This window comes from Bos taurus, chromosome 16 (assembly GCF_002263795.3).
Source record: "Bos taurus isolate L1 Dominette 01449 registration number 42190680 breed Hereford chromosome 16, ARS-UCD2.0, whole genome shotgun sequence".
Lineage (NCBI taxonomy): Eukaryota > Metazoa > Chordata > Mammalia > Artiodactyla > Bovidae > Bos > Bos taurus.
In genome coordinates this window covers 48584050-48611846 of record NC_037343.1, presented here as the reverse complement: position 1 = coordinate 48611846, position 27797 = coordinate 48584050, and the positions used below count along the sequence as shown (strand labels likewise).

Here is a 27797-nt window from a genome sequence, read left to right as displayed (position 1 = left end):
CATAGTGAGGATGTGGGGTAGAGGGCTTGAAAACTTGAGATCTTTGTGGGCAGTCACCATGTAGCACAATCCTGGGGCGTTTAGAGAAGCCGTGGATGGTTTTTGCAATTTCCCAGGATCATCTGTTGTCTCAGTTGAAAATTCAGAAACAGGCTCTCCTTAAACCCCACACAGAAAAGTATAGAAACAGAGGCACTCGCTCCATTGGCCTCAACGTACTGCTCTAGCCATAACATCGTGTCCAGTGTGAGGTCAACCCGCAGGGGCACAGCCTGGTGGGCAGCCTCTGGACGGGCTGGAACCCCTGGGGTTTGCATTCTGGATGTGAGGTCTTGGTTTTCTTTTTGATTGGAAATGAAAGTTCCTGGCAGCTTGTCCGCTTTCGTCATTGGATGGTGGGGATCAAGGGTTACATGGTACCAGCTGGGGCAGGGAATGGACACAGTTCAAAGGGATGGTAGCAGGAGTTTCTGCCCTCCATGACTAAGGCTTTTTAAGAAATGAAGATGTTCACAAGGGAGTTATGACCACTCAGGCCGTGGCCGCGAAACCCTGAGCTGAATTACGTGATGAATGTGGCTGTCGTTTAGAGAAGGCGGAGCACCCAAGACCCGGTGGTCAGTGCAGACAGAGAATGGAAGAAGGCACCCCACAGACAGACCAACACAGGTGTCGTCCGTCCGTCCGTCCGTCCATTGGCCCATCCCATGTTTGCATGTGGGGTGTTACCGGGGAGACTGGGATACAGACCAGGGCAGAGCCCAGAGCCTCGGGGGCCCCCAGCCAAGGAAAGGGGTGCAGCTTTAAGGGGCCGCTGATGCAGACTGTGCCTCCCAGAAACTTTCTCTAGGCCCACCTTTCGGGGGACACAGGAGGTCATTCAAGGCAGGCAGGAGCTGCAGTGAGCACGGGAAGAGGGCCAGGGGAAGGGGCGTGCTGGATGGGGCCGAGACTGGCCTTGCGAGCCCCGTAGGGTCAGATGTGGGATGTGGGGGGACCGTTTGGGGTCGATGGTGCCTGGCCCAGGGGTTGGCCGAGCCGTGGGAGCGTGCACGTGCCCTCGGAGTGACCACAAGGCGCGCAGTCTGAGAGGCGGTGTGACGGCCCATGCCCTGTCTCTCCCAGGCTCTGGGGAGGTGATTCCTCCACTGTCTGGTCAGACCTCAGGCCGGCTCAGTGGGCCCAGGTCTCAGCTGGGGCCTGGGAGGGTCCAACAGGAAGCTGGCCTGACCGGGGTTTGTCAGCTCTTCTGTGGGCTATGGGTCCAAAAAGAAAGGAGGAGGGAGGAAGGGAAGGAGGGAGATAGACAGACAGACAGACAGAGGGAGAGAGAGGTTGATGTCCTTAGGTGAAATGCAACATGTGAGAAATGTAAATATACATTCAAACATAGACTTATTTAGTGAAAACACTCAAGGTGTAGCTTCTCACTAAAAAACAAACAAGTGATTAACTTGGAAATAGAATTCTGGAAAAAAAAAAAAAAGCCCCGATTCGTCGTTTTCTCTCGTCGTTTACCTCGCTGTGGAGATGATGCACGTGCTCGAATTGCATCAACTCACAAAATGCAGCAGACTCCCTGAGAGTATCGTCACCCCCATGGATGGGGAGACTGAGTCCCAGAGGCACTACAGGCCCTGAGGACCCCAGCTCAGAGCAGGCACGCAGGCAGCACGCCCATTGAAGGAGAGACCCGTTGGGTCTCAGCCCAGGGGAGCTTAAGAGGCTCTTGGTGAGTGGCGGGGAGGCGAGGTCCCCTCCTCTGTGACCATGTCTGTGGGGTGGGGGGACTCGGGCTCCTGGCTGACCTGGCATGCTGGCCCTTGTCCAGAATACTCTCTGTTCCCCGTGGAGTGTCCTGAGGCCACAAGAGGGAACGGGGCGTCCAGAGCAGTTCCTGGCAGAGCTCAGAGACACACCGACATCCTTCTACCCCAGAGAGGGTTCAGACAAAATTACCGATAAATCACAACAGCGCTCCCAGTATGAATTCAACTGATTGAGGTGGTTAAATCGTTTGCCCTTGTCAAAGGGTGGCCCGATTAACAGCCAAACGAGCAATCTGATACACCTGAAATGCCCACTTTCCTACTTTCTGAGCTGATAGCAGAGTGAGGGGAGCCTGGCGGAGCCCCCCAGGCAGGCAGAGCCTGGACCAGGGGCCTGGCCCACCCTCCCTGTGGAAGGTAAAGGGAATTCCTGGAGGATTTTATACACATAGCAGGGTGAGGACCAGACTCTCCACTGCCCGAGACCCTCCAGTAGATTTCTGCTGGAAGGGGTGAACACAGGAAGCCGGGACTAGATGCAGGTTGAAGATGGGGCCCTGAGACCTGGGGCTTGGATTTGCTCCTTGAAGGAGGGCTGTGCCTGGAAGGGGCTTCCCTGGTGGCTTGGTCATAAAGAATCAGCCTGCAATGCAGGAGACCCAGGTTCGATCCCTGGGTAGGGAAATCCCTTGGAGGAGGGAATGGCTCCCCACTCCCGTATTCTTGCTTGGAGAATCCCATGGACAGAGGAGCTTGGCTGGCTAATAGTCCATAGAGTCACAAAGAGTCAGACACAACTGAAATGACTTAGACACGTGCACATGCCTAGAAGAGTCTGGATTTCAGCCTTGAGATGCAATAGGGCTATGAGCACCTGGAGTGAGCTTGAAGGACCATGTACTTTCCACTCCATGAAGAGCTGGGCTCCCGTGAAGGGTGTCTGTGAAATGTGGGGGAGGGGTGGAGAAGCAGGCTGGCGGCCAGCATCGCTGGAAGGGATGGGAGCCCCCGGTGGAGACAGGTCAGAGAAGAGCTTTCTTCTTCCTCCCCTTCAAAGGGAAAGGGGGTACCTGCCTCAGGTGGGCTTCCTGGCCCAGGGCAGCATCCTCAGGTTATAACACGGAACCTGCTCAGCTCCAGTGCATCCATGCAGACTTGATGGATATATATAATATTTCCTGCCTCCTGACAAGACAGACAAGACCCAGCCCTTCTTTGGAAGAGCATAGTCAAGGGTGGGATCTCTCCACTGACCATGGCCAGACATGTGCCCAACTTCCCCAGGAGGATCATGGAGGGGCTTTTCCCAGTGAGACCCTGCAGGAGGTTTTCCAGGCTCTAGCCTCTGTCACTGATCCCCTGGGCAGGTCTGGCCACTACCCTGCCCTCTCCTCAGGGTCTGGGATGCTGAGCTGGGTCTGCAAAGGCATCCAGAGCTTTCCTCCCTTCACGACATGTGTGACTTCTTGTATTAAAGACAGGGGCCCAGCGAATGGCCATCGGAGCCTGCACGGCTGCTGCTCCTTGTCCTCAGGGGTCTGCAACCCGGAGCTGCCCTGGGTTCCCCGAGGAGGCCCCTGGTAGCAGGAGCATCACTGTTGCTCTGTGTCTGCACCTCCGGGCTGCAGGCCTGGTTGAGAGGGGCAGAGCTTTCCCTGTTTATGGAGCATCTGCCCACCCTGGGTCCTAGATTGACTTTGTTTCATTTACTCCTTGCCTCAAGGCATCCTGTCCATTTCACAGGTGAGAACACTGAGAGCTTAAACCCCTGCCCAAGGCCGCACAGTCCATAAGAAGAGACAGGCCTTTGCAAGTTCTCTGGACATTCGAGGCTCTTGAACTGAGTCTAGTGGAAAGGAAGTCCTCAGTGAGTATGGACCCCAATCCTCTACAGGGGGACACGCCCTAGGGCTGGGGGAGTCCAGCTGCTCTTGGTAGCCATGCCTCCCTCCCCCATCCCTCTCAGGCTGGAGCTGGGCAGGGCCCCCAGCCACCTCCCTTGTCTCTGGGCAGTAGGGCTCAGCCCCCAGAGGCTGTGGGCGGTGCAGGTCGTTCAGCAGGATCTGGGGCTGTGGGTGGGCAGCCTGGGTTTCCCATCTCAGGAGGCCTGTCCCCTGCATTATCAAGGCAACAGGCAGTAGTAGGAACAACTGCACTGGTGCTCCTGGGGGCCAGCTCTGCACACGTCACTGCATCTCCTCGCCGCCACCTCCCAGGTCGTCCTTGTCAACAGAAGAGGGAGGGGATGTTGTCTCTTTGTTTCCAGATCCCCAGAGCCCATCACTGTGGCTGCTTAATCAACGTTTGTGCAATAATTGGATTAAAACAAGAATTAGGAAGCAAAGTGTTATCAATATTAAATAAGAATCAGGTTCAATAAGCATCCACCTTAGGCTGCAGATTTCCTCATCCCAGCTCTGGGAGTTTGGTGGGGCTGGATTCCTCTTCCGGTTCCCAAGAGAAAGCATCTGAGCAAACCCAAGAAGTCTCTGTGATGCTACCAGGATGTGGAGACGCATGTAATGGGATGGGGGTGGGAGGAGAGGCAGTGGCCACCAATGTCATGGGTAGGCGCTGGGGGAGATGGACTCTGAGCTTCAAAGGAAACCTGGGAGAGAGAAAGGTGGGGATGGGAGTTAGTCATGGGTGGCTTCCTGGAGGTGGTGAGGAGGTGACAGGGGCTAAAGCACACCTTCCTTGGAAGTGCCAGAGCCGCCACCCCCACTGGCTGCACAGGGGCCCTTCCACAAGTGAGGCTGACCACAAGTGCTCTGGGCACTGAGGAGCTGAGAGAGAGAGTTGCCTACCTGTGTTAGGGTCCTGGGCCCCAGGGCACATGTGATCATGTCAGGAATGTTTGTCACGACTTGGGGGGTGCCATTCGCATCTTCTGGGTGGAGGATGGCAAAGCCCCCAGATGTCCCGCAGTGCCCAGGACAGCCGCCACCCCCGCCCCGCCCCAAAGAATGGTCCAACCCAGATGTCCATGTGTGGAGGCTGAGAACCCCAGTGTGGGAGGGAGGGAGGCATGGATGGAACTGCTGTTCAGGGTGGGGATGGTGGGGAAGGGGTGGGGGGCTCCGAGGGCAGAATTCTGTCTGTGCTACCTGGTAAACGGTGGTGCCCAATGGCTGTGCTGATGGCAGGGGTTTTACAAGGCCCAGGTTGAGTTCTGCTGTGAGCTGGCTGTGAGGCTGGAGAACTGAGTCTGGACCGGTAAGGTGGGGTGGTGCTTGTGAGTGACCCCTGCAGGGACAGTATCTGGAGCCGCGGTGCCAGGTCCCAGGAGAGAGTGATGATGGGGACCCGCAGCAGTCACTGAGTCCTGAGCCCCCGTGGTGGGAACAGCAAGAGAGAGCACCCTGTCCTGGTCAGCTCAGGTGCCATAACAGCCACTGCAGACCTTTGTCCTCCCCCGATCCTGGAGGCCAGAGTCCAAGATCAAGGTGTGGGCGGAGCTGGATTCACTTGAGGCCTCTCTCCTTGGCTTGTAGATGACCGTCTTCTTCTTGTGTTTCTACATGGTCATCCCCCCGTGTGTGTCTGTGGTCTGATCTCTTCTCTTATAGCACACCAGTCATAGAGAATTAAGATCCCACATCTATAAGTCATTTTACCTTAATTACCTCTGTAGAGACCTCACCTCCAAACAGTCACTTTCTGAGATACCGGGGGTCATGACTTAACATATGAATTTGGAGGGACACAGCGCAGTCTGTACAGAACCTCAGAGGGAGGGAAGGTTGACCCTAAGAGGAGGCATTGCTTGGGGGGACACTGCTCTCAGAACTGCCAAGGGTTCATGACTGATGACCCCCCAGCCTATCCCTCAGGTCTGCTGCTCAGCTCCACTGGGCTGATTTGGGAAGAATTTCCCGTGTTTCGTCCCCAGGCCGGTGGTGACTATCCCATTAGCTATACGCCAAATTGTCTTGCGGCCACCCCACTTGCAGACTCGGGCAACATGGTGCCCAGGATGGTGGGCTTCATGGCACAGCCACTGGAGGGGACGCAGGGTGAACCAGAAGTGGAATGGCTGCAGATGTGTGGGCACCTGTGTCCATGTGTGACCATGTGTGTGCACACATGTAGTACAGGCTCGTGTGGCCTGCCGGGGGAGCACCTCTTGTGGGTTGGATGAGTCCAGAGTCCCTGCAGGATAGCTGAAGAAGTGAGGTGGAAGTGCCCCAGTGAGGCTGTCTACCTGAGCCCCGACCCCAGACCCGCTCAGTGCTCTTTGTATGTAGTGAGTTCCCCGTCAGTGTTTGTATTCAAGCTGAGGCTGGAAAGCCATGGATGGTGGCAGTTAGAGCACAGATGTCCATCAGGCAGGATGTGCCCTGGCACTGTCTGGCCGGCTGGTGGCTGGGCCCTCCTCACTGTGTACACAGGCCCCAACATGAGATGGGACCAGGCAGCCGAAAAGTGGGATTGAGTCCTGTAGGCGGGTGTCCAGTCCCCCAAGATATCTCTGAAACATCCATCCCCTCATTAGTAATGTGGGAGGAGTGGAGTTGCATCTCTCGGAGTGTGTGGATGGAGTACACAGGTAGGCCAAATGGGAACTGGGGGACTGTTCGGGCAAGCGCTCGGCTCCTCTTTGTCTGGTGTCTTTCCCAGCGCTTGGGGGCACCATTCCCCAGTCCTGTGGGACTCACGCCAGGCCCCTCCCCACCTCGACTGGGGATGAGTGTGTTGGGATATCAGCAGCAGAGCCTCTGTCCTCCTCACGTCCCCCCGACAGGGACACGGGAACTTGCAGTCGTAGAGACAGAACGGTGACCTACATTGTAGGATTTGCACAGATAACTTCACAGACTTCCGGCTATGCCAGCTTGTTTTCCAGTTAGCACTTTCTTTCTCTCCCTCACTCTCCCTCAGGGGCACTGTGGTATTAGATGGACCAAGGAGGAGTCCCTGACCACTCCCTGCTCCCCAGATCCCCTCTCCACAGGAGCCCTGTTCCTGTGGAGGCCACGGTGTGATCCCTGAACCACCTGCAAAGGCCCCATTTCATCTCAGCCTCATTTACACTCAGGTACAAAAGACTGAGGATGGTCATGTGGTTGCAGCTGGGTGTGGAGATGGCTGCCTATGGACTTCCGTGCTCCCTGGTCCCGTTAGGTGGGCTGAGTCTACTTTTCACTGTGAGAGGAGGACCCTCCTTTTCCCTCCTACCTGAAATCTGCCCATTACAGACTCCGGAGGACCTGCAAGGTCCATCTGCCCTCCCCGACCCCGGTTGGCTACAGGGGCTTCTCCCCCGGTGCCTGATGAATGGTCATCCTTCCTTTGTATGATGCTCCTGGTCAACACTGTTGCCACCCACGAGATTCTGAACCTCCCCAGGTCCCTCTGCAATTTCACCTCCTTCATATTGCTCACTGCAAGCTCTCCAACTAGCGACTTTGTCTTCCTTGTGGTTTATCTTGATATTCAGGGACCCACCACGGTCAGCCACACTGAGCCCCTCTGAGCAGAGGCTGCAGCTTTCCCTATGGCATGGTCCCACGGGCCCTAGGGCTCGGGGTTGGCCTGGAGACCAGTGGAGAGAACTAGAGGGTGTCAGCCTAAGCTGGTCCTTGGGCTCCTCCGACCGTCCACTCTTTTTGTCGCTGGACACAGAGATACTCTGCCTTCACTGCCCGTGGCCTGAGTCCAGCCTCCTCTTCAGTCCTAAGCAGCAGTCTAGCTGGGCCCTTTCCCAAGAGCTCTGCCAGTGTCTTGTCATTGTCACCCTCTCTTGCACAAAGTGGGTACGTGAACACCTCGGGAGATGGTATGCAGGGGAGGTGGGGTGACCTGCCCCAGGCCATACACCTGGTGAGCTGGTGATGGAGCTGGGCTTTTAGGCCAAGTCTGCCCAACCCCCAAGCTTTCCCTCAGCCTTTTCATTCTTCCTTCCTCGTGCCCCACCCTCGCCACCTCCACACTGTCATCCTTTTCCTGTCTCTGCAAGTCCCACAGCAGCGCGGCTTCTGTGACTCTGAGAGGCAGAGACGCCTCCACTGTGTGCCCCCGTCCTTCCTGGTTGGCTTACAAAGTACCAGGCACCTGTACTGGACTTCGTAAATACGACGTAACAGTGGCAACAAAGCTGAAATAGATATTTCCCATGAGGACAGAGGAACTGCACTGGGTATTGTGGAAGCTGACATCATTTATTCTTCTGAGTCCAGTCTTCGGGAACAAGACCAGCATTAAGGAGCCATCTATCGCCAGGAGCAGCGTCTGCTGCTCGGAATGTTCTCCGCGGGGAACACGTGTGTCCCCCAGTGCCAGAGAGGTGATAGGATGGTTCTCCAAACCTGAAATCCTGGAGGAATGCATCCTGCCCAGAACCAGCTTCCCTCTGGGCTGAATATTTACCTCCTTCAGCGTCAGCTGCTTTCAGTTGTATTTTTAAGAGTCTTCTTTCCAGAGAAAAACACAGCTACTATTTTTGTGCTTTTCTTTCTTCTTCAAGAAGAGAGTAACAGCCGTTCTTCTCGGAGGGTTACCGTGCGAACGGCATGAGACAATTCGTGTTGAGCACTGAGCCCAGAGCCCCACGTGGAGCTGGTGCTCAGTCTGTGTGGGTGATGGTTCTGGCGCCCGCCCCGCCCTTTCTGTCCTCGATCAGCTCTGTTCAGTGCAGTTTTCCATAAATACGCATCTGTGCCATGGTCCTTATCTCTTCACATGATTGCATAAGAGTTTTCTTGTGAGCATCTTCCCAGCCTGACAGACCTGGCACATGGTGCCCGGGACCCCTGTGCTGAAGAGTCACTGGCCTACAGCATTCCTCCCCCCCCGCCATCTTACGGAGTGTTGGTCACTCAGTCGTGTCCTGCTCTTTGCGACTCCATGGACTGTAGCCTGCCAGGCTTTTCTGTCCATGGGATTCTCCAGGCAAGAATACTGGAGTGGGTTGCCTTCTCCAGAAGATCTCCCCAACCCAGGGATCAAACCTGAGTCTCCTGCATTGCAGGCAGATTCTTTACTATTTGAGCCACCTGGGAAGTAGCATCTTATGTCTCTTGTTAAAAATGGATATAAAGTAGAATTAAACTGAGCCCTAAGGAGGAGCAGGGCTTCCCACGTGGCTCAGTGGTAAAGAATCCTTCTGCCAATGCAGGAGATGCAGGAGACACAAGGGTTGCAGGTTCAATCCCCCCATTCGGGCAGAGTTCCCAGAGAAGGAAATTGTACCCTGCTCCATAAATCTTGCCTGTAAAATCCCATGGACAGAGGAGACTGGCGGGCTACATACAGTCCCTGGGGTCGCAAAGAGTCTGACACGACTGAGCGACTGAACACATGGGTGAAAAGCAGGCAGTGTTCCCCAGCTCTCAACCCTGGATGCCTGGGGAGCGTCCCAAAATGTTATGATGCTGGGCTCCCTCCTCAAAGATCCTGATTGGTGAGTCTGCTGTGGTGGGACTGGAGCTCAGAGTTTTGTAACCATCCTTTCTCCCAATCGGGTGGTTCTCATGTGAAACCCAGGCTCAGAACCACTGCCAGGGGTTTGGAGAATCGACTTTGCCTTTCCTGGGTGTTCTAGTCTTTGTTCTGAGTTGGCTTTGGTGGTGGTGAAGGTTTGCCAGATATCAGATTCACCTCCAGCTCCTAGTCAGGTTTGCCTTTGCCCTGAGAGAGATGGAGAAGACAGGCTTGACCAGGGCATGGACCAGCTCGTGACAGGGGCCCGTCTCAGACCTTTGCTTCCTTCCTGCAGAGGAAGCACTGGAGCATGGCCCAGGGTACCCGGCAAGATGGGCTGGCAGATCTGGGGAGGCTGCTCATCTGCTGGTCACATCCTGGGTGCTGCCCAGACAGGACACTGACCCCATGCTGGGGGGACAGTAGCTGAGCTGAGGGGACTGACCAGGCTGGGGGGCACTTGGTGAGGCCACCTTTCTCGGATGGCCTGCCTGCTTTCCGGCTGCATGACGGCTGCAGGAGGGCAGTGGGGGCCTGGCCGCGGCAGCAGGGGCTGTAGCATGAGACACGCAGAAACCCTGTTCCCCACTCCCAGGGAGAGAGCGTCCCGCCCACAGGGCTCCCCACCCACCGCTTGTCACCACTTCACTCCTCCGGAATGCTTGCGGGCACGTTGCCCAGGCAACCAGAATGCCAGCACGTTGCTATCCTTCAGTCTCCTCCGAGCACCTGTGAAGCCTGTCGAGCAACAGCCCCCATGCCTCAGAGTTCTGTACACACCCTGCTCTGGAGCACCCAGGGAAGGAAGATGGGTTCCTGGGTGCCATCCCCAGCTATGGCGGGGAGTGGTGGGACCACGTCTGGGAGCCGAGCCTGAAGTACTCGCCATGGAGTCCCTGACACACCGTGGTGTGGGTACCCCTGTTCACCCCATTTGACAGGTGGGGAAACTGAGGCTCGGAGAAGTTCCACTCATTGCCCATGCTCACACTGTAGGAGGCTGGAAGTCAGGTCGCCGGCCCTGAGCCCGTGTCAGCACCACACCAGGCCTCTTCTGGAGCTCCAGGGCTTTATGATGGGGGCCTGTCCTTTGCGTGTGGAATGTCCTGCAGCCTTCCTAGCCTCTGCCCACTAGTTGCCAGTAGCAGTGCCTCCTTCCCCAGCTGCTGGTGCCCAGGAACGTCTCCAGACCTTGCAGAACATCCTGTGGGGGCGTGACTCCCCTGGGGAGACGCACTGACGGCACGAATGTACTGAGTTATCTGGATGGCGTCACTGACACACAAGGGCTTGTTATCTTTCGTGAGAGCCTGTGAAATGATTCCCTGGAACCCGCAGGGCCCTGACAGCTGGATAAGGTTGGGGGTAGGGGTGTGGAGTCCCACCTGCCCAGGCTCAGCACCCACCCAAGCACCTCCCTATGGGTGGAGCCTCCGTGCAGATGGTCCAGGGAGTAGAGTTGCCATGGTTACAGCTTATCGTGAGTTTGTTCTTGCTCTGCTTCTTCTAGTGTGTCCCCGGTCCCACAGGTCTAGGGCTGTTGGGACCTAGTTTCTGAGCACAGAGATCATGAGTCCCTGAGTCCTAGACTCACTGTGACCCCAGCCAGGCCCCTTATTTTTCAGGTCTCCTGTTGCCCACACCTGGGTAATGATGGTTTGGGATGAGGGCACCTACACACGGATGCTCCAGGACAAAGGGGTCTATCAGGAGACTGATTTTCCTGTGCTTCACTTACTGTGAGGCACCCAGGAGTGGGAGGGTGCCAAGTGGAGGGTGCTGAGAGGCCTGCAGACCCAGGACTGATCCCACTCTCCAGGGAAGGAGAGTAGCCAGAGATGTCCTGTCGCCTGTTGTGTTGGAGGTTTCTTTCCAAGGCTGCTCCCTCTCCGTGTCAGACATTGTGCACCCGGCATCCACGGGGGCCATGGAGTATGAAAGCTTAGGCACTCTGAGTGCCTTTCCTGAAGGGAGGGAGGCTTTAATCCCCTGAGTCCTGGGGCTGAGCACGGAGCAGCTCCAACAGGCCATCACGGTGACATTGGGCTGGGAGCACTGTTTGAATGAATCAAGGCTGCGTTTGTTTCATTAGGAAAACTAAAGCAGTGACACTTCCCAGAAGAAAGCGTGTGTTCCCTTCTGGAGCCGGGATGGAGGGATGGAGGTTGAGGCACCTGTGTTCATGAGCAGGGAGGGTGGGTCTCTGCTCCAGAAAAATAGCCAGAAGCTGCTGCACTGTCCTGTTGCTGTTGGGGATCCAGGGGCCACAGGGTGGAAGGGGGCCCCTCGAGTGCATCTGGGCACCAGAGGGTCCCGTGTGGAGGGGGGAGATGGACATACCCTGGTGCTGGAAGTCCTTGTTCCGCTTTCTCCAGGGCAGAGAACTTGGGGCAACACTGAATCTGGGTGACAGAGCTTTTCCTGCCCTGGGTACCAAGCTCTCCCTCCTCACCTAGAACGGATGCTGCTGCTTCCTAATGGGATGTATGTTCCACCAGGAGGAGAGGGTGCTGAGTCCACCTGGAGTTTCACTTTGCCTGATGGTCAGCATTGAGCATGGCTACCCTCTCCCCTCTGTGCCAGCCTTGAGATCTGGGACATGACCTCCGAAGGCTCACTGCCACCTCCATCCACCCTGGACCCCAAGCCTGTGCTCCATGATTTCTGGTCTTTTTTGAAGAACAGAATTATGCCATCAGTTTCTAGGAGAGGGCAGCTCTGAATGTTCTGAGAGAGAATCTCATGACTTGTTCCTCCCAAGCCTTCCTCCAGCTCCCTGAGTGGGAGATCCCATGGCTGGGCACCCTGACGCCTTCCTGCCAGCCCACACCCCCAAAGCATGTGGAATGTAGGTTTGAAAGGAAGAGAGAGTCCTGCCTGTTACCACTGTCCTCTCTGTTTGGGACAGTGACTTCCTCAGATTTGTCCCTTTCCACAGAGTATTAATAAGCAGAGACATCACTTTGCTGACAAAACTCTGTATAGTCAAAGCTATGGTTTTTCCTGTAGTCATGTATGGATGTTAGAGTTGGACTGAGTGCTGAAGAATTGATGCTTTCAAATTGTGATGTTGGAGAAGACTCTTGAGAGTCCCTTGGACTGCAAGGAGATCAAACCAGTCAATCCTCAAGGAAATCAGTCCTGAATATTCATTGGAAGGACCGATGCTGAAGCTGAAGCTCTAAAACTTTGGCCACCTGATGTGAAGAGCTGACTCATTGGAAAAGACCCTGATGCTGGGAAATATTGAAATATTTGGAATAATATGGAAATAATGAAGGCAGGAAGAGAAGGGGGCGACAGGACGAGATGGTTGGACAGCATCACTGACTCAATGGGCGTGAGTTTGAGCAAACTCTAGGAGATCGTGAAGGACAGAGAAGCCTGGCGTGCTGCAGGCCAAGAGGTTGCAAAGAGTTGGACATGACTTAGCAACTGAACAACAACGTGGCTTGGCTGCTGGATGGGTGAGATTTGAAGAGTTAAAAACAAAGTGGGTTTTCTCTCTCGAGTGTTTGCTGTGCTTGAGGTCCTGCTTCCTGAGATGAGCATGTGGAAAGGGGACAGTCATTACTTTTCAGTGGAGACTCCTGGCCGACAGGACATCAGAGGGGGCTGAGGTCATCAGCAGTGGTGGGTTGTGCTGACAGCAGGTGCCCCCAGTATCATGTGATGAGGAGGCTGCTGCAGTTCTGTGTTTCCTCCCAAGAATCCATTAGCCCAGTCTAACCTTGCGAGAAGCACCAGACAAAGCCCAGTAGAGGACCATCCTACAAACTACCTGACCCATCCCGCTCAAAACTTTGAAGGTCGTCCAGAGAAAGCGAGCCCAAGCGTCCATCACACTCTAGAGGAGCTTGAGGAAACATGATGACTAATGTCACGTGGGGGCCTGAGTGCGATCCTGAAAGAGAAAACTGGTGAAACCCTAATACAGCGTGGAACTTGGTTCTTGGTCATGGGCCCATGTGTTCTCTTAGTTTTGATGGATTCATGTTGGTGATGTAAGGTGTTCTCATAGAGGACTCCGGAGGACTACACAGGGGTTCTTTGTGCCCTTGTGCAATTTTCTGTGAATCTAAAACTGCTCTAAAAGCTACCATTTGTGACCCATGGACAGTAGCCTGCACCAAGCTCCTCCGTTCTTGGGATTTTCAAAGCAAGAGTACTGGAGTGGGTTGCCATTTCCTTCTCCAGGGAATCTTCCCAACCCAGGGATTGAACCCAGGTCTCTCGCATTGTAGACAGACAATTTACCATCTGAGCCACGAGGGAAGTCCAAAAGCTACCATATGACCCTGCAATTCCATTCCTGGGTGTATACCAGAGGAAAACATGATCCAAAAGGATACACGCACGCCAGTGTTCATTGCAGCACTGTTTACGATGGCCAAGACATGGAAGCAACCTAACTGTCCATCGACAGAGGAATGGATAAAGACGATGTGGTCCATATACACAATGGAATGTTACTCAGCCATTCAAAAGCATGAAATAATGCCACTTGCAGCTACATGGATGGACCTGGAGAGTCTCATAGTGAGTGAAGTAAGTCAGACAGAGAAGGAGAAATACATGACTTCCCCTTTATGTGGAATCTGAAATGATACAAATGAACTTGTTTAAAAAATAGAAACAGAGTCAGAGACTTGGAGAAGGAACTTATGGTTCAGGGAGGGGGATGGACAGCAGGGTGGGGGGAAGGGGTAATTAGGGAATTTGGGATGGACATGTGCTGCTGCTGCTGCTAAGTCGCTTCAGTCGTGTCCGACTCTGTGCGACCCCATAGACGGCAGCCCACCAGACTCCGCCATCCCTGGGATTCTCCAGGAAAGAACACTGGAGTGGGTTGCCATTTCCTTCTCCAATGCAGGAAAGTGAAAAGTGAAAAGTGAAAGTGAAGTTGCTCAGTCATGTCCGACTCTTTGCGACCCCATGGACTGCTATATTTAAAATGTGTAATCAACAAGGACCTACTAGAACAGGAAACTCTGCTGTGTGTTATGTTGCAGCCTGGATGGAAGGGGAGTTTTGGGGAGAATGGATACATGTATATGTATGGCTAAGTCCATCTGCTGTTCACCTGAAGCTATCACAATGTTGTTAATTGGCTATTCTCCAATACAAAATAAAGGTTTTTTAAAATTTATAAAAGATAAAACTGCTCTAAAAAGCTTATTTAAACAAACAAGCCAATAAGTGGCGTGGGATGGAGAGGCATCTGCACGCAGGGTCAGGCTGAAAGTGGGGCAGGTAGACTGAACAGGGGTCCCAGGTGAAGAGATGCTCGAGTCTGCAGGGGATTGGGAGTGTCCACTTAGGAACACGGACTCCCCCAGAGCCAACTCTGTGCTGGAGGAAGCCCATCTGTGTCTGTCGCACATGCATCTTCAGAGTCATTTCAGGTTGTACCCTGTCAATTATTGATCACAGACACACAGTTCTTCTTAGAAGGTGTGGAGTCCTCCATGCCATTGCTCCAACCGTGTCGAATAAGGATTGAACCCAGGGCCTGTGAAGCAGAAGCAGCAAGCCCACGCTCAGGCCAACCTCAAACAGAATTATTCCTACCATGACTTGTCCCTCAAGCCAGCTGATGACAAGCGCAAGAGCAGACATGGAAGTTGGGGGTCTCCCTCAGTCATCTGGTGCTGAGATCGCACACGGGGTGCTGGTCACTGCCTGTGGCAGGGCTGGGACAGGCTGGCCACCTACCTGACACCTCTCGGGTCCTGTCGCATCCTGGAGATTGTGGTATGGCCTCTGAGCTGTGCAGACTCAGGGCTCCTGCATGACCTTGTGGTCCAGCTCCGGTGTTCAAGCAAGTGGAAGCCAGCTGCTTGCAGGAGGCACCCTTGCAGACTCCTCGCTCGAGAAAGTGCGCCCTTAAATGGGAGAGACGTCTTTGTCACCCTTAATTGACAGTGATTTTCTTCAGTGAAGAAAATACACAGAAGGTATCAAATTGAATCTCAATTTGCTGAATCTTATTAAACCATTCTTCGGGAAAAAAGATTTCAATAAAAATTTAAAAGGGAGAGAAGCAAAAAGCTTGCAAACTAGAAAGTAAAGTGAGATGGAGCCGTAGTTCCCAATTTTGGAGCAGTCAGGTGGGGGTGGCTGGGACGACGTTTGTTTTTCATTTGAAAGTCTAGGCTGGGATGCTGCCACCGGGGAGCTGTCTGTCATGGAGTATAGATGGGCAGCCGACATTCAGGCAAGGATCATGAGGACGAACCTGAAGTCTCAGCCACAAGTTTATTGCCAAGGCCGCCTCTGACCCCAGCATCCTTTCTTTCCTCCTGCCTGCCATGACAGGGAGCAGGGCTAGGCCTCAGTGCAGTGCACCCCACGCCTGTCTACACTGCCCTGGCACACATCAGCTCTTCAAATCCAGTCTACACACCCTAAAATCCATTCCTTTAAAGTGCAGATGTCAGTAGTTTTAATATATTCACAAGTTTGTACAACTGTTGCCACGATAATTCTGGAACATTCTTATCACCCCCTAAAAGAAATCCTGTAATCATTAGAGTTTAGATAGTAACTCCCAACCTCCCTGCCCCCAGCTCCTGGCAACCACCAGTCTACTTTCTGTCCCTGTGGATTGATTGATTCTGGGCATTTCATGTAAATAGAATCGTGCAACATGCAGCCTTTTGTAACCGACTTCTTTGTGATGTCTTCAAGGTCCATCCATGTGGTAACGTGTATCAGGACTTATTTCCTTTAAAAAAAATTCATTGGAGTGTGGTGACTGTACAATGATCTTCCCAGGTAGCTCAGCTGGTAAATATTGTGTTATTTTCTACTTGCTGCTGCTAAGTCGCTTCAGTCATGTCCGACTCTGTGTGACCCCATGGACTGCAGCCTACCAGGCTTCTCTGTCCATGGGATTCTCCAGGCAGCAAATCAGCAGTGTGTTTACATATGTCCCCTCTTTTTTGGATTCCCTTCCCTTAGGTCACCATGCTGCTGCTGCTGCTGCTAAGTCGCTTCAGTCGTGTCTGACTCTGTGCGAACCCATAGACAGCAGCTCACCAGGCTCCCCCGTCCCTGGGATTCTCCAGGAAAGAATACTGGAGTGGGTTGCCATTTCCTTCTCCAATGCATGAAAGTGAAAAGTGAAAGTGAAGTCGCTCAGTCGTGTCTGACTCTTCGAGTACTGAATAGAGTTCCTTGTGCTATACAGTCAGTTCTCCTTAGTTATCTGTTTTATTCACAGAATCAATAGTGTATATATGTCAGTCCCAAATCTCCCAATTCATCCCACCCCCATACTTCTTTCCATTTTATGGACAATTAATGTTCCACTGTAGGGCTGGGCCACTTTCTCATCAATTGATGGACACTGAGGCTGTCTGTCTCCCCTTTCCTCTGTTAGAAATAATACTACTGTGAACATTCAGGTACACATTTTTGCTCCCAAGAGTGAAATTTCTGGGTCCACTGGTAACTCAGTCTTTGAGGAACTTCCAAACTGTCTAATGGCTGCACCAATTCACATTCTCACCAATGAGGCATGAGACTTCCTGTCTCCCCACACCCCTGCTGACATTTGGAATTGTGTCTTTTTGCTTGTAGCCATCCATGTGGGGGTGGAGTGGTGGTATTTTGTGAGGGGTCTGTGGAGGCCCCAGAGTTTAGGGGGAGCTGGCCCCACCTTTGCCTGCACTGTGACCTGACCTTGGTGTGTCACCTGACGGCCCTGATGGTTAGTGGCATCCTCAGCAGTGTTATCAGCAGTCTCAGGCCCTCCCAGCCCTCGCAGATGTGTGGGGTCCTCTTGAGAATAGGCTGATGGCACGGTGGATGCCTTCCCGAGTGAGAGGATATGTGAGTGGTGCTCCAAGAACCCCTTCATCATAAAGTGGGTGTGGTGTTGGGGACTGAAAGCTTCCCAGTCCTGTGCTGAGCAGTGTCACAGCAGAGTGTTCCTAGGGTCCTGCCTGGTTTCAGGACCAGATGAGGGATGAGGACAGAGGCCACCTGCTGCCCCTCACATGGTCCTTGCAGACCTGGCAGAATCCCTTCATGCCAAGGTGCGTCTTCAGCCCAGCGTGTCCGCACACCAGTCCAGGAAGGTCCAGGTTGCACATAGAGGCAGAGGCCTGCTGATAGAGCAGGGGGTTGGAGCCTTTGACCTCTGTAAAAAGATGAGTGATGATGGGTCCCCTGTAAAGAGGCCACAGGATCGGCCGCTGACCTCCCTGTTGGAGGGGCTCTCTCCGTCCCCACCCTGAGCCCTGCATTTCCTGGCTACTGGGGGTCGGGGGTAGGGTGGGTGGAGCCTCTGTCCTGACCTGTTAACCTGGCCTCCTGTTTTCCCTGTGAACAAGCCCACCAGTTCAAAAAGAGACTAGACTGGAAGAGGAAAAATACATCCAGCTCTCCCTGCCATTGTGATGGCCTGGCTTTTCTACATAACAGCTGGGTGGCATGGAAAAGAGGGTTTCCATGGTAACCAATTACAGCTCATGATTGGTGGAAAATGGCAGAAATATCCTGCGTGTGAAGTTATGCCGGGCAGGCAGGCACAGGCTCAGGGGCTGCTGTTTTAATTTCCTCGGCCGATACTTCTCCAGGTAGAGGTGGCAAGTGGGTTTGTGTACAGCTGTTGTTCATTCAGCCTGGTGAGGCCAGATGTGACTGTGGTAACTTGGGGTGCCTGGAGAGGCCTGGGCATGCCTAGTGAGGTCTGCAGGTACCTGGGGGAGGCCTGAGGGTTCCTGGTCATACCTGGAGGGGCCTATTGGTGACTGGTGGGGTACGGTGAGATCTAGTGAGGTGGTGGTACTTGGTGGTGCCCGGTGAAGCCTAAGGTTACAAGACAAGGCCTAGTGGTAACCTGGTGGCACCTACTGAGGCCTGGTGGTACCAGCAGGGCCTGATTGTACCTGGTGTAGCCTGGTGAGACCTGCTGAGACCTGGGGGCTCCTGGTAGTACCTGGTGGGGTCTCGGGGTGCCTGATGGGATCTGGTGAGGCCTGGTGACACCTGGTAAGGTGCTGGCACTTGGTGGTGCCCAGTGAAGACTGAGGTTACAAGATGAGGCATGGGAGTTCCTGGTGAAGCCTGGTGAAACCCAGTGATCCTTATAAGGCCTAGGGGTGTCTGTGAGGCTGAGGGTGCTCAGCGCTGCCTTGTGGTGCCTGGGGGTGGCCAGTGGTATCCTCCAAGCCGAGATCACGCTTGCTGGAAGCAGTGTCTCACTTCCCTGGGGGCTGGGCTTGTGTCTAGATGCACAGACAGGTGGGAGAACCTGAGCTTCTAAACCTCAAAGGGAGCTGCCCTTGGTGTGCGCCTGAGGGACCCCTCGCTGACCTGAATCTCTGTGTGCGAGGCTGGCCTGGTCCCTGCACCGCCCTGGGCTGGCCATGCCGAGAAATTGCACACCGGCAGCCTCTTGATGCGGAAACATTAGCATAATGAGCAGTTCCTAATTTCTGCAGCCAAGCACTTTCTCGTTCTGATTAAAAAACCAAGGCCTTATTATTCTGGGATCTGTCTTTTTTGGCAATTAGCACTCATTAATACAAGTTTCTTTCTTTCAACACACGAATGTCGGGGGCACAGCACCTTCCTGGGTGTTGGTGAGCATAGGTCAGCCCCGGGCACGTGGACAGCCTCATACTCACTCAGGGGCTGAATTAGTCCCTTTTAAAGTCATATGACAGCCCGGCTAAGAAACGCTGTCCAACTCCGCTTCCACAGGCCTGGTTCCGAGCAGGGTTGGCAGCTCAGCTCACTGAACACGCTCGCCCACCCCTGCCCGCCACCATCCCTAAATTCTAGCTTTGTTTCAATTTTCAGATTTGACATTGGTGATGAGCTCTGATTTTGAAGGGTACCTGTCTCCAGCCCTCAATTATCTAACTAAGCAGGTGGGAGGACCTGGGGGCCGGGTTCCCCTACCTTGCGTGTGGCCACATCCTGACCTGGCTCCATCCTGCCCAGGCCCAGCACATGCTCAGCCCTGCGTGCCCTCCCCAGCCTCCCCACGCTGAGGATGCAGGGGACAGGGTTTGCCAGGGCACCTACATGGGAGGTTAATGTCAGCAGAGCAAGCACTTGGTGGAGTTGGTGCCTTGACGAACTTTCCGCTTCCGGGCAGCACATCTTCTTCTGAGCGAGATCCAGAGGCAGCCACAAGTCAGCAGCTCTCCCTGTGCACACATCATGGCATTTGAGGCCACAAGCCTGCTTTCAAATAGACGTATCCGACTGAAATAGGAGGCCGAGGGGGTGGGGGTGGCAGGGAACAGGGCCCGGCCGGAGCAGCAGGTGTGGGACTCTATGCCCCATGGGAAGCCCCACAGGATGAAACCCCCCGTCCTTCCAGACGTCAGGACTGGCAGCTGTGAGCTTAGCGTCACTCACCCGCGAGTGGGGCTTCTGTGACCCAGAGCGACATGCCCCACAGGCTGAAACCCCCCGTCCCTCCAGACGTCAGGACTGGCAGCTGTGAGCTTAGCATCACTCACCCGCGAGTGGGGACTTCTGTGACCCAGAGCGACGTGCCTGGCTTGGACGCAGTGTGTGGACACATTGCTGGCTCTGCTGTCCCCTCCCTGGTTCCCTCTTTGTATCTCTGTTTTATTCTAGGTCAAAGCAAAGTGGGATGGAAGACCCCTGAGGTCATCATCTCTTTGGGGGCTTTGGGGACTCAGTGTCCCTCCTGTAAGTGGATTCTTTGACACCAGCTTGTCATCAGCTGGCCAAGTATGGGAGAGCTCCTGCGAGGAGAAGTGGGTCCTGACGAATGAGGTTGGGCCTGTCCTTCAGCGATGCTAACAGAGCGGACATGAGTTGGCCTTTGAAGGGGACTAACGAAGGGTTCCATTCCTCTTTGGAAGTTGGGATTAGCGCTTGTTACTAGGAGAGTGTTTCCTTGACCTGGAGTGGGGGTGGAGAGAGCCCCCCGGGTGGAGGCCCCCACTGACCCTCTTCTCTCTTTCCCATGCAGTTCCATGTTCATCCGCTGGCCCGGCTGCTCCCTAGGAAGCCATGCTTGGATCCTTATAGCCATGTTTCAGCTTGCCCTGGATCTGCCCACGTGTGAGTCCCTGGGCCCGGGCCCCGAGTTCCGGCTACTGCCTCGGCCACCCCACCGGCCGCCTCGCTTGTGGAGTTTTAAGAGTGGACAGCCCGCCCGGATCCCTGCTCCTGTGTGGAGCCCCCGGCCGCCCCGCGTGGAGCGCGGACACAGTCATGGACAGATGCCGAGTCCCCGGGCCCGACGGGCGCACAGACCCAGGGATCAGGAGGCCACTCTTGGGCCCAAAGGGGGGCTGGCCAAGCCCCCAGCTGCTGCCAAATCCAGCCCTTCCCTGGGCTCCTCCCCCACCTCCTCCTCCTCTGCAGGGGCCAGCGGGGCCCCCACGGACCAGCAGGCCCTCCTGCGGCGGGGGAAGAGGCACCTACAGGGGCCTGCTTTCAACAGCTTTGACTTCCGGGGCAGCAGGCCCACCACGGAGACGGAGTTCATTGCCTGGGGGCCAACGGGGGAGGAGGAGGCCCTGGAATCCAACACATTCCCGGGCTTTTACGGCCCCACCACGGTCTCCATCTTCCAAACGCGGAAGACAACTGTGGCCACCACCACCACCACCGCCACAGCCAGCACGGCCACTTCCGTGACACTGCAGACTCAAGGGGTCACCGAGCCCCTGGACCCCAGGAGTAGGATCCCAGTTGGGGTAAGCACAACGGAGCCTTCCACCAGTCCCAGCAGAGACAGTGGCCAAGACAGCCAGCCCCCGCGGGTTCTGGGGGAGACCTCAGGTACGCCCACCTCTTCTCTGGTTGGATTTGGGTTGTGGGGTGCTTTGGGAGGGTGTGGCTTACAATGCTGGGATTGCCTGTTTTCCAGCAGGAGCACCTAAAGCCATAGTACCTGAGGGTGAGATGGGGAACTTTGTGTCCATGAACTTGCACATGTCCATGTCCTGGCAAAGATGGGTTATGCTCTACGAGGAGTGGCCAGGCTCTTCTAGTGGATTAAGCGAGAAGGGAGAGGGTCTCTTCCTAGTAGTGACCTAGGGGTGGGCATGTACCCACCCTGCCTTTGTAGGGGGGTTCTGAGCCCCACCAGACATGGAGCAGCATCTTCTCAAATGCTAGAACTTAATCTCTGGGACCAGCCTTGGAGTCAGGTGTGAGCACATCTGCTGATGGAGGCAGAGTGTATGGCATCTTCAGAAACTTTCCAGGGTGCAGCCCTCCAGAGGGGCAACTACCAGACCAACCCAGAGTTAAGAATTACCTTAAACAGCAGGAGAGACGGAGGCCAGGTTATCAGGAGGAATCCCCTTCAGTGTTAGCTGAGGCTGTGCACACTGACTCGGGTTCTGGGGTATCTTGTCGCTGAGGTCAGGTTAAGAGGTGTTTGGAGGACGGAGATCAGACAGATGGCTGTAATTTTGCCTGTGTCATTCTAGGTGCATGCAGACAATTAGCATTTCTTGATTTTGAAATATCTACTGCATCGTCATTGTTTCTTTCTCAACTCCTCCAGTTGCTTCAAACGGAGTAGCCCTTGGAAATCTCCCAGACCAAAGCACTTCCTTTCTCTAGTAGCCCCTTGTATATACTGGCTTCAGGCCGGCAAAGGGACAGCCCAGAATCCTGGACCCATTTGTTGCCACCCACTGCTAGCATCCTTGGCTTCTGTGAACAGGCCATGGCCCCAGGCCCCATCACGACTTTCAGGTTTAGTTTGGAACTGTCCATGCACATTCTTGACCAGTAGTAGTATTTGCTAACTTGTAATACAGGACATTCCTGTATGTTCCAGGGCATAAGCAGGAAGGGGATGGGGGCACTGTGCAGCCTCTCCGACCCCCGGCTTGCCTCTCTACTTCCTTGGAGCTGACACGGGTCCTTTTCAGAACCCAGGGGACAGAGAGAATTGCTCCTCAGGATCCCTGTGCAACCCAAATGCCACGCTGTCCCTTGTACTCTGCGTGTGCATTAGATTTTGCAAACTGGCCGGCAGGCAGGCTATGGTCATTAGTTGGACAGGTTTCCATAGAGTGGGTGTTCCATGACCTACTTCCTCTCTTCACCTGGACAAGAGAGCTGCAGTTTTTGTCCTGAGCAGTTCTTCCCTAGAGAGCAACATATCTATGGATGCAAAGCCAAGCTCCATCTCAATGCTGGGGGCCATGGACCAGGATGGAGGGATGGAGGCTGTGAGCTTGGGAGCATCATGGGTGAGGGTCTGTAGGACTGTGCTTCAGCCGTCTCTCCTGTAGCCTCCTTCTGGAATCCACAGACTGTCATTCACTTCTGTGCCAAGCACCCAAGAGGCAGTTTACAAAGCATTAGTTTTTACCTCAATAAACTCCCAAGCCATCATCATAATAGAATTTAGTGGTGCATTCATTTATTGTCATCTCCCTGCCTACGTCACTTACTATATAGACATGGATGAGAAAATGAGTTCCCATTTCTTCCAAATTACATTTGTTATTACTAAAGTTAAACGCCCAGGACACCATTATAAGGCTTAGCAAATTAATTCACAGTACATTGGATATTGCTAATCCAACTTGACAGATGCTTATCTTGGAAAAGATTTATGGTTCTTCATAATATAATCTGGTGCTAGATTAATTTGTTTAGCACAACAAATTTAAATGGGGGAAAATATGTGTGTTTGCTTTTAACGCAGAGAAATGCTCATTCTGGGAAGTGATGCTGGATGCTGAGGAGGGGCACCCCACCGTCCTCAGCTTTGAATTCAAGGCGAGAAAAGAGAGAAAATGCAGAGATGTTTCCCCTAACTGGGCTCCTCCATGCTCAACTGGTCCTACAAAAGTGACCAAGCCTCAGAGCGTCGAGAGCCCAAGCTCTGATGAGAATCCCCCTAGTGGTCAGATGCAGACCTAAGCCCCCCAACTCTTTGGAGTATGACCACGACTCACACTTTTTGGCCAGCAAGAGTGGACTTGGGGATCCCAGAGCAGTGGTCTGGGGGGCTGTGTGAGCTGTAGTGAGCAGTACCTGCTTCTAAGCTGCAGATCTGCTGAACACAGCTGGGTGATTCTGGGAAAGTTCCCTTCTCTCTTCGCTATATTTTCTTCATCAGCATAATTAGAGCTTCAAAATATCTCTCCTAAAAGGTTGCTGTGAGGCCTCGATAAATCAATCCTGAGTACAAAATGCGATGCCTGGCAACCAAGAATCCTCCATCCACACCAGCTGTTTTCATACCTAGCAGGAATGACTCCAAGGAGAGGGTTACAGATGTCGAGGGCGAACAGGCCCAGACTTGCCCACTCACTGCACTCCAAGTCTGGAATTAAGGCTTTAAGAAGAAATACAAAGAATTTTCTAAGTCAATTCTATTGTCCAAAGAACTGTCTCTAGAATCAGACTTAGGGAGTTTGTTTTTTTTTTTAATAACCTTATTTATTTATTTTCGGCTGTGCTGGGTCTTTGTTACTGAGAGGGCTTTCTCTGGTTGCAGAGAATGGAGCTAGTCTTCACCGCAATGCGTGGGCCTCTCGTAGTGGCTTCTCTTGTAGAGCACAGACTAGAGCAAAGGCTGGGCATGGACTTAGTTGCTCTGAGGTATGTGGGATCTTCTTGGGATTGAACCTGTGTCTCCTTCATTGGCAGGTGGATTTTTTTACCACCAAGCCACTGGGGAAGCCCTGGGGAGTTGTTTTATTTTTCTTTCTGTAGAGAAATGTTTAGAAGGGGAATGTTATGTTTTCTTCTCTTTCTGTAGCACAGACATTGGTGGGCATAGAAAGGGCAGGTGGCTGGTGATTTGAAGCCCTGTGAAATCTGTCAGAGGTAACATTTTATAGAAACACCGCTGGAATTGTCCAAGGGCCATACAGTGGTTGGAAGATCTCTCCTAGTTTTAGTGTGATGGTTAAGAGTGATGCAGCCTGATGCCAATCCCTGGCTTCATTTGTATTAGTTGTTTGGACCAGGACGACTTGCCTCTCCTCTTTGTGCATCAGTGGGAATTACACAACAAACCATCTCATAATGTTGTAAAAATTAAGTGAGATAGTATATGCCCGATCCTCAGTGCCTGTCACGGGGCTTCCCTGGTGGCTCAGCAGTTAAGAATCTGCCTGCAATGCAAGAGAAGCAGGAGACTCGGGTTCCATCCCTGGGTTGGGAAGATCCCCTGGAGGAGGGGGTGGCTACCCACTCCAGTGTTCTTGCCTGGAGAATCCCATGGACAGAAGAGCCTAGCGGGCTATAGTCCAAATAGTTGCAAAGAGTCAGAGACAACTAAAGGGGCTGAGCGTTCACGCACAATGCCTGTCACAGAACAGCTCCTCAGGATGCATTTGCTGCTGTTAATATGATAATGATGATGGTGGTAGTGACGATGGTGATGACAGAGATAGTAATGATAATGATGGTGCTGGTGATAGACGGTGATGATGGGGATGATGATGGTGGTGGTGGTGATAGTGATGGTGATGGTGATGATGGGGATGATGATGATGGTAGTGACGATGGTGATGATAGAGATAGTAATGATAATGATGGTGCTGGTGATAGACGGTGATGATGGGGATGATGATGATGGTGGTGGTGGTGATAGTGATGATGGTAATAATGGGGATGATGATGATGGTGGTGGTGATGATGGGGTGATGGTGGTGGTGGTGATAGTGATGATGGTAATGATGGGGATGATGATGGTGGTGGTAGTGATGATGGTGGTGATGATAGAGATGGGGATGATGGAGAGGATGGTGATGGTGGTGGTGATAGTGATGATGGTGATGATGGGGATGATGATGATGGTGGTGGTGATGATGGGGTGGTGGTGGTGGTGGTGGTAATAGTGATGATGATGATGATGGGGGTGGTGATGATGGTGGTAGTGACGATGGTGATGATAGAGATAGTAATGATAATGATGGTGCTGGTGATAGACGGTGATGATGGGGATGATGATGGTGGTGGTGGTGATAGTGATGATGGTAATGATGGGGATGATGATGGTGGTGGTGATGATAGAGATGGGGATGATGGAGAGGATGGTGATGGTGGTGGTGATAGTGATGATGGTAATAATGGGGATGATGATGATGATGGGGTGATGGTGGTGGTGGTGGTGATGATGGGGTGATGGTGGTGGTGGTGGTGATAGTGATGATGGTAATGATGGGGTGATGATGATGGTGGTGGTGATGATGGGGTGATGGTGGTGGTAGTGATGATGATGGTGATGATAGAGATGGGGATGATGATGCTACTGGGATGTGATGGTGATGCTGATGATAGGGATGATGGAGATGATGGTAATTATGATGATGGAGATGACGGTGCTGGTGGTACTAGTGGTGAGGGTGCTGACAATGATGGTTATTATTCTTGGATGATCACTGGCTTTCTGCTCCACTTGATGTTCTCATGGTGAGTTCACTTGATGAGGTCATTAGATGAGGTCCCCATGCTCTCATCACTGACCTTGGTACTCCAAGCAAAGATGTAGGTGATGCTTAGCCGGGAGCTGCTTGGGATGGAAAATCACCTGGCTCAGGTTCATGGAGGTCAGTCATCATCGCCATCATCAGCCTCCTTCTCACAAGAAGCACAGATGCAGGATGAGCTCATACTCTTCATGACAGCATCCTCGTCTCTTGACTGAATCAGAAGGATTGTGTAGATGGAGGGTGAGGGAAGACTGGACAGCCATCTTCCCTGATCATCCATTAAAATAGACATTCATGTCAACCTCCCTCTTCCAACAAAGTCTGAGTTGGGTCTCAGGGAAGAAGCTGGTGAACATATAGAGATTACTGAGACTGGTGGTGAGATTAAGAGTGGTCCCTTACTGGCATATGTAGCTTTCAACCCCATTGTCAGGCTGATCTGGCAGACCCAGAGGAAGGCAAACTGGCTCAGAGCTTTACAGTACATGTCACGTGTTGGGCACAGGTGTATGGGAAGCCACTGGTCAGAACCAGCAGTGAACGCTGCCACTTTTAAAAATGGGCACCACAGCAGCTGTTCCTGAGGGCAGGAACCATGACTGAGTAAGTCAAAACTGGCCCTGCTTGGCATGCAGTAGGTACTCAATAGGTGATTCTTGAATCAGTGGCTAAAAGAAAGAGGAAGGGAGGCCCATGACATCTTCGGTTTTCCAAGTGTTGCTTATTCTGTGGGCTCAGGAAGGGAATTCCTAGGGACAAACAGAAATAGCCCGAAAGAGAGGCAGCCAGGAAGAGCTTGTTTTCTGGTCATGCCAGCTTTGAATCATTTATTAGCAATTCCCCCCACGAAGATCATATTCAGTGGAGAGGTAACATCTGTTTGTGAGACTATGTCCTTCAGAGGCCGCCAAAAAAAAGTGTTACATCTGTGAGATGCTCCATGCTGGACCACACACATGCTGTGTCCTCACCCCAGGATTGGCAGGGTCCTCAGGTGTGATGGGTGGGCCTCTGCATCTGAACATCAGAAGAGGAGAGAGACAGATACTCAAGTGGCAGAGATGAAAGAATGGCAGAGTCAGCACTCCCAGGGGCAGGGTGCTGCCACCTGCAGGGGTCTCTGCAGAGCCCCTTATGGCTGTTAGCCCCCAGCTCCTCAGGTGTGGTTCTTGCTGATGGGAAAAGAGCAGGACCAGAGTCCTGGACCTTCCAGGTGGACCTCACTGACCAGAGGATTCAACCCTAGTGTCCCCGGAAGGATGTAAAGATGAGTTATATGGGAAGGGATCAGAGGTGTTGCCAGCCTGTCTTTTTTCCCTCCCCCTGCATCTATGTTTGATGGAAGGTGATGCAGGGGATGGGGGTGGATGGACAGAGGGACAGTACAGACAGAATTCTTGTCCTCTGCCATCCTGGCCCTCGTGTGGGGTTCAGACCACTCTCATTTGTGGCTGTGGCTACCCTGCTCCTGGAGTGGCCAGTCCTTCTTTCCCTGTCTGCTGTATCCCCTGCCTCCTCCCACCATGGTGTATAACACACACAAGAGGAGACAGGACCTGGAGACCAGACTGCAGATCCTTCTCTGGGACTTCAGGAAGCATCACCTGCTTGGTCTGGATCTCTTATTTCCTGGAAGCTCATCTGGCAGTGAACTTCTTGGAGAGGAATCTGGGAAGATGAAGATGCTTTCCAGTGACCCAAGTGCCTGAATCTACAACAGTGTCACCTGCTTCTCTTCCTTCCCTTCCCAATAAATCCTGGGCTGTCCCGGCTTCTCCTGGGTCCAGGCAAACCCTGCTCCCACCAGCAGGCCAGCTTCCCTGGTGCCCAAACACAAGGAACAGAATTTACCCAAGTTGGGAGGAGAAAAAGGAGGGGTGACAGAGCTTACCCGTGCCAGGTGAAGGGGTCAGCAGGTGCAACAATGGCCACAGCTGCCCAAGGGCTGAGTCATTTCTCAGGGCCTGAGAGAGGCCAGGCTGGGGCCTCCCTTCCCTGGCTCCAGGTGAAAACAGTCCTGGTACCCACTGCATCTGGCAGCACCTGCATGTGGGCAGGAAACTGACCTGACCTGGTCCCACGAGGCCCCATCAACATGGAACCCCCTGCAGGGCTTCTCAACACATGATGGGACCTTGTGTTCAGGGCTGAGTGGATGGGACAGGTCCCTACTCCCTGTCTCTTCCTG

General features: G+C 53.4%; 1 protein-coding gene across 1 annotated transcript in view; it reads left to right on the top strand.

The window, feature by feature from the left end:
- The window catches only part of AJAP1 (adherens junctions associated protein 1), an 80922-nt gene that overhangs the window by 41174 nt on the left and 11951 nt on the right, over positions 1 to 27797 (top strand). Inside the window, exon 2 of the mRNA NM_001206815.1 lies at positions 20158 to 20975. Within this exon, the coding sequence (NP_001193744.1) occupies positions 20158 to 20975 (818 nt within the window). The remainder of the gene's footprint in view (positions 1 to 20157; positions 20976 to 27797) is intronic.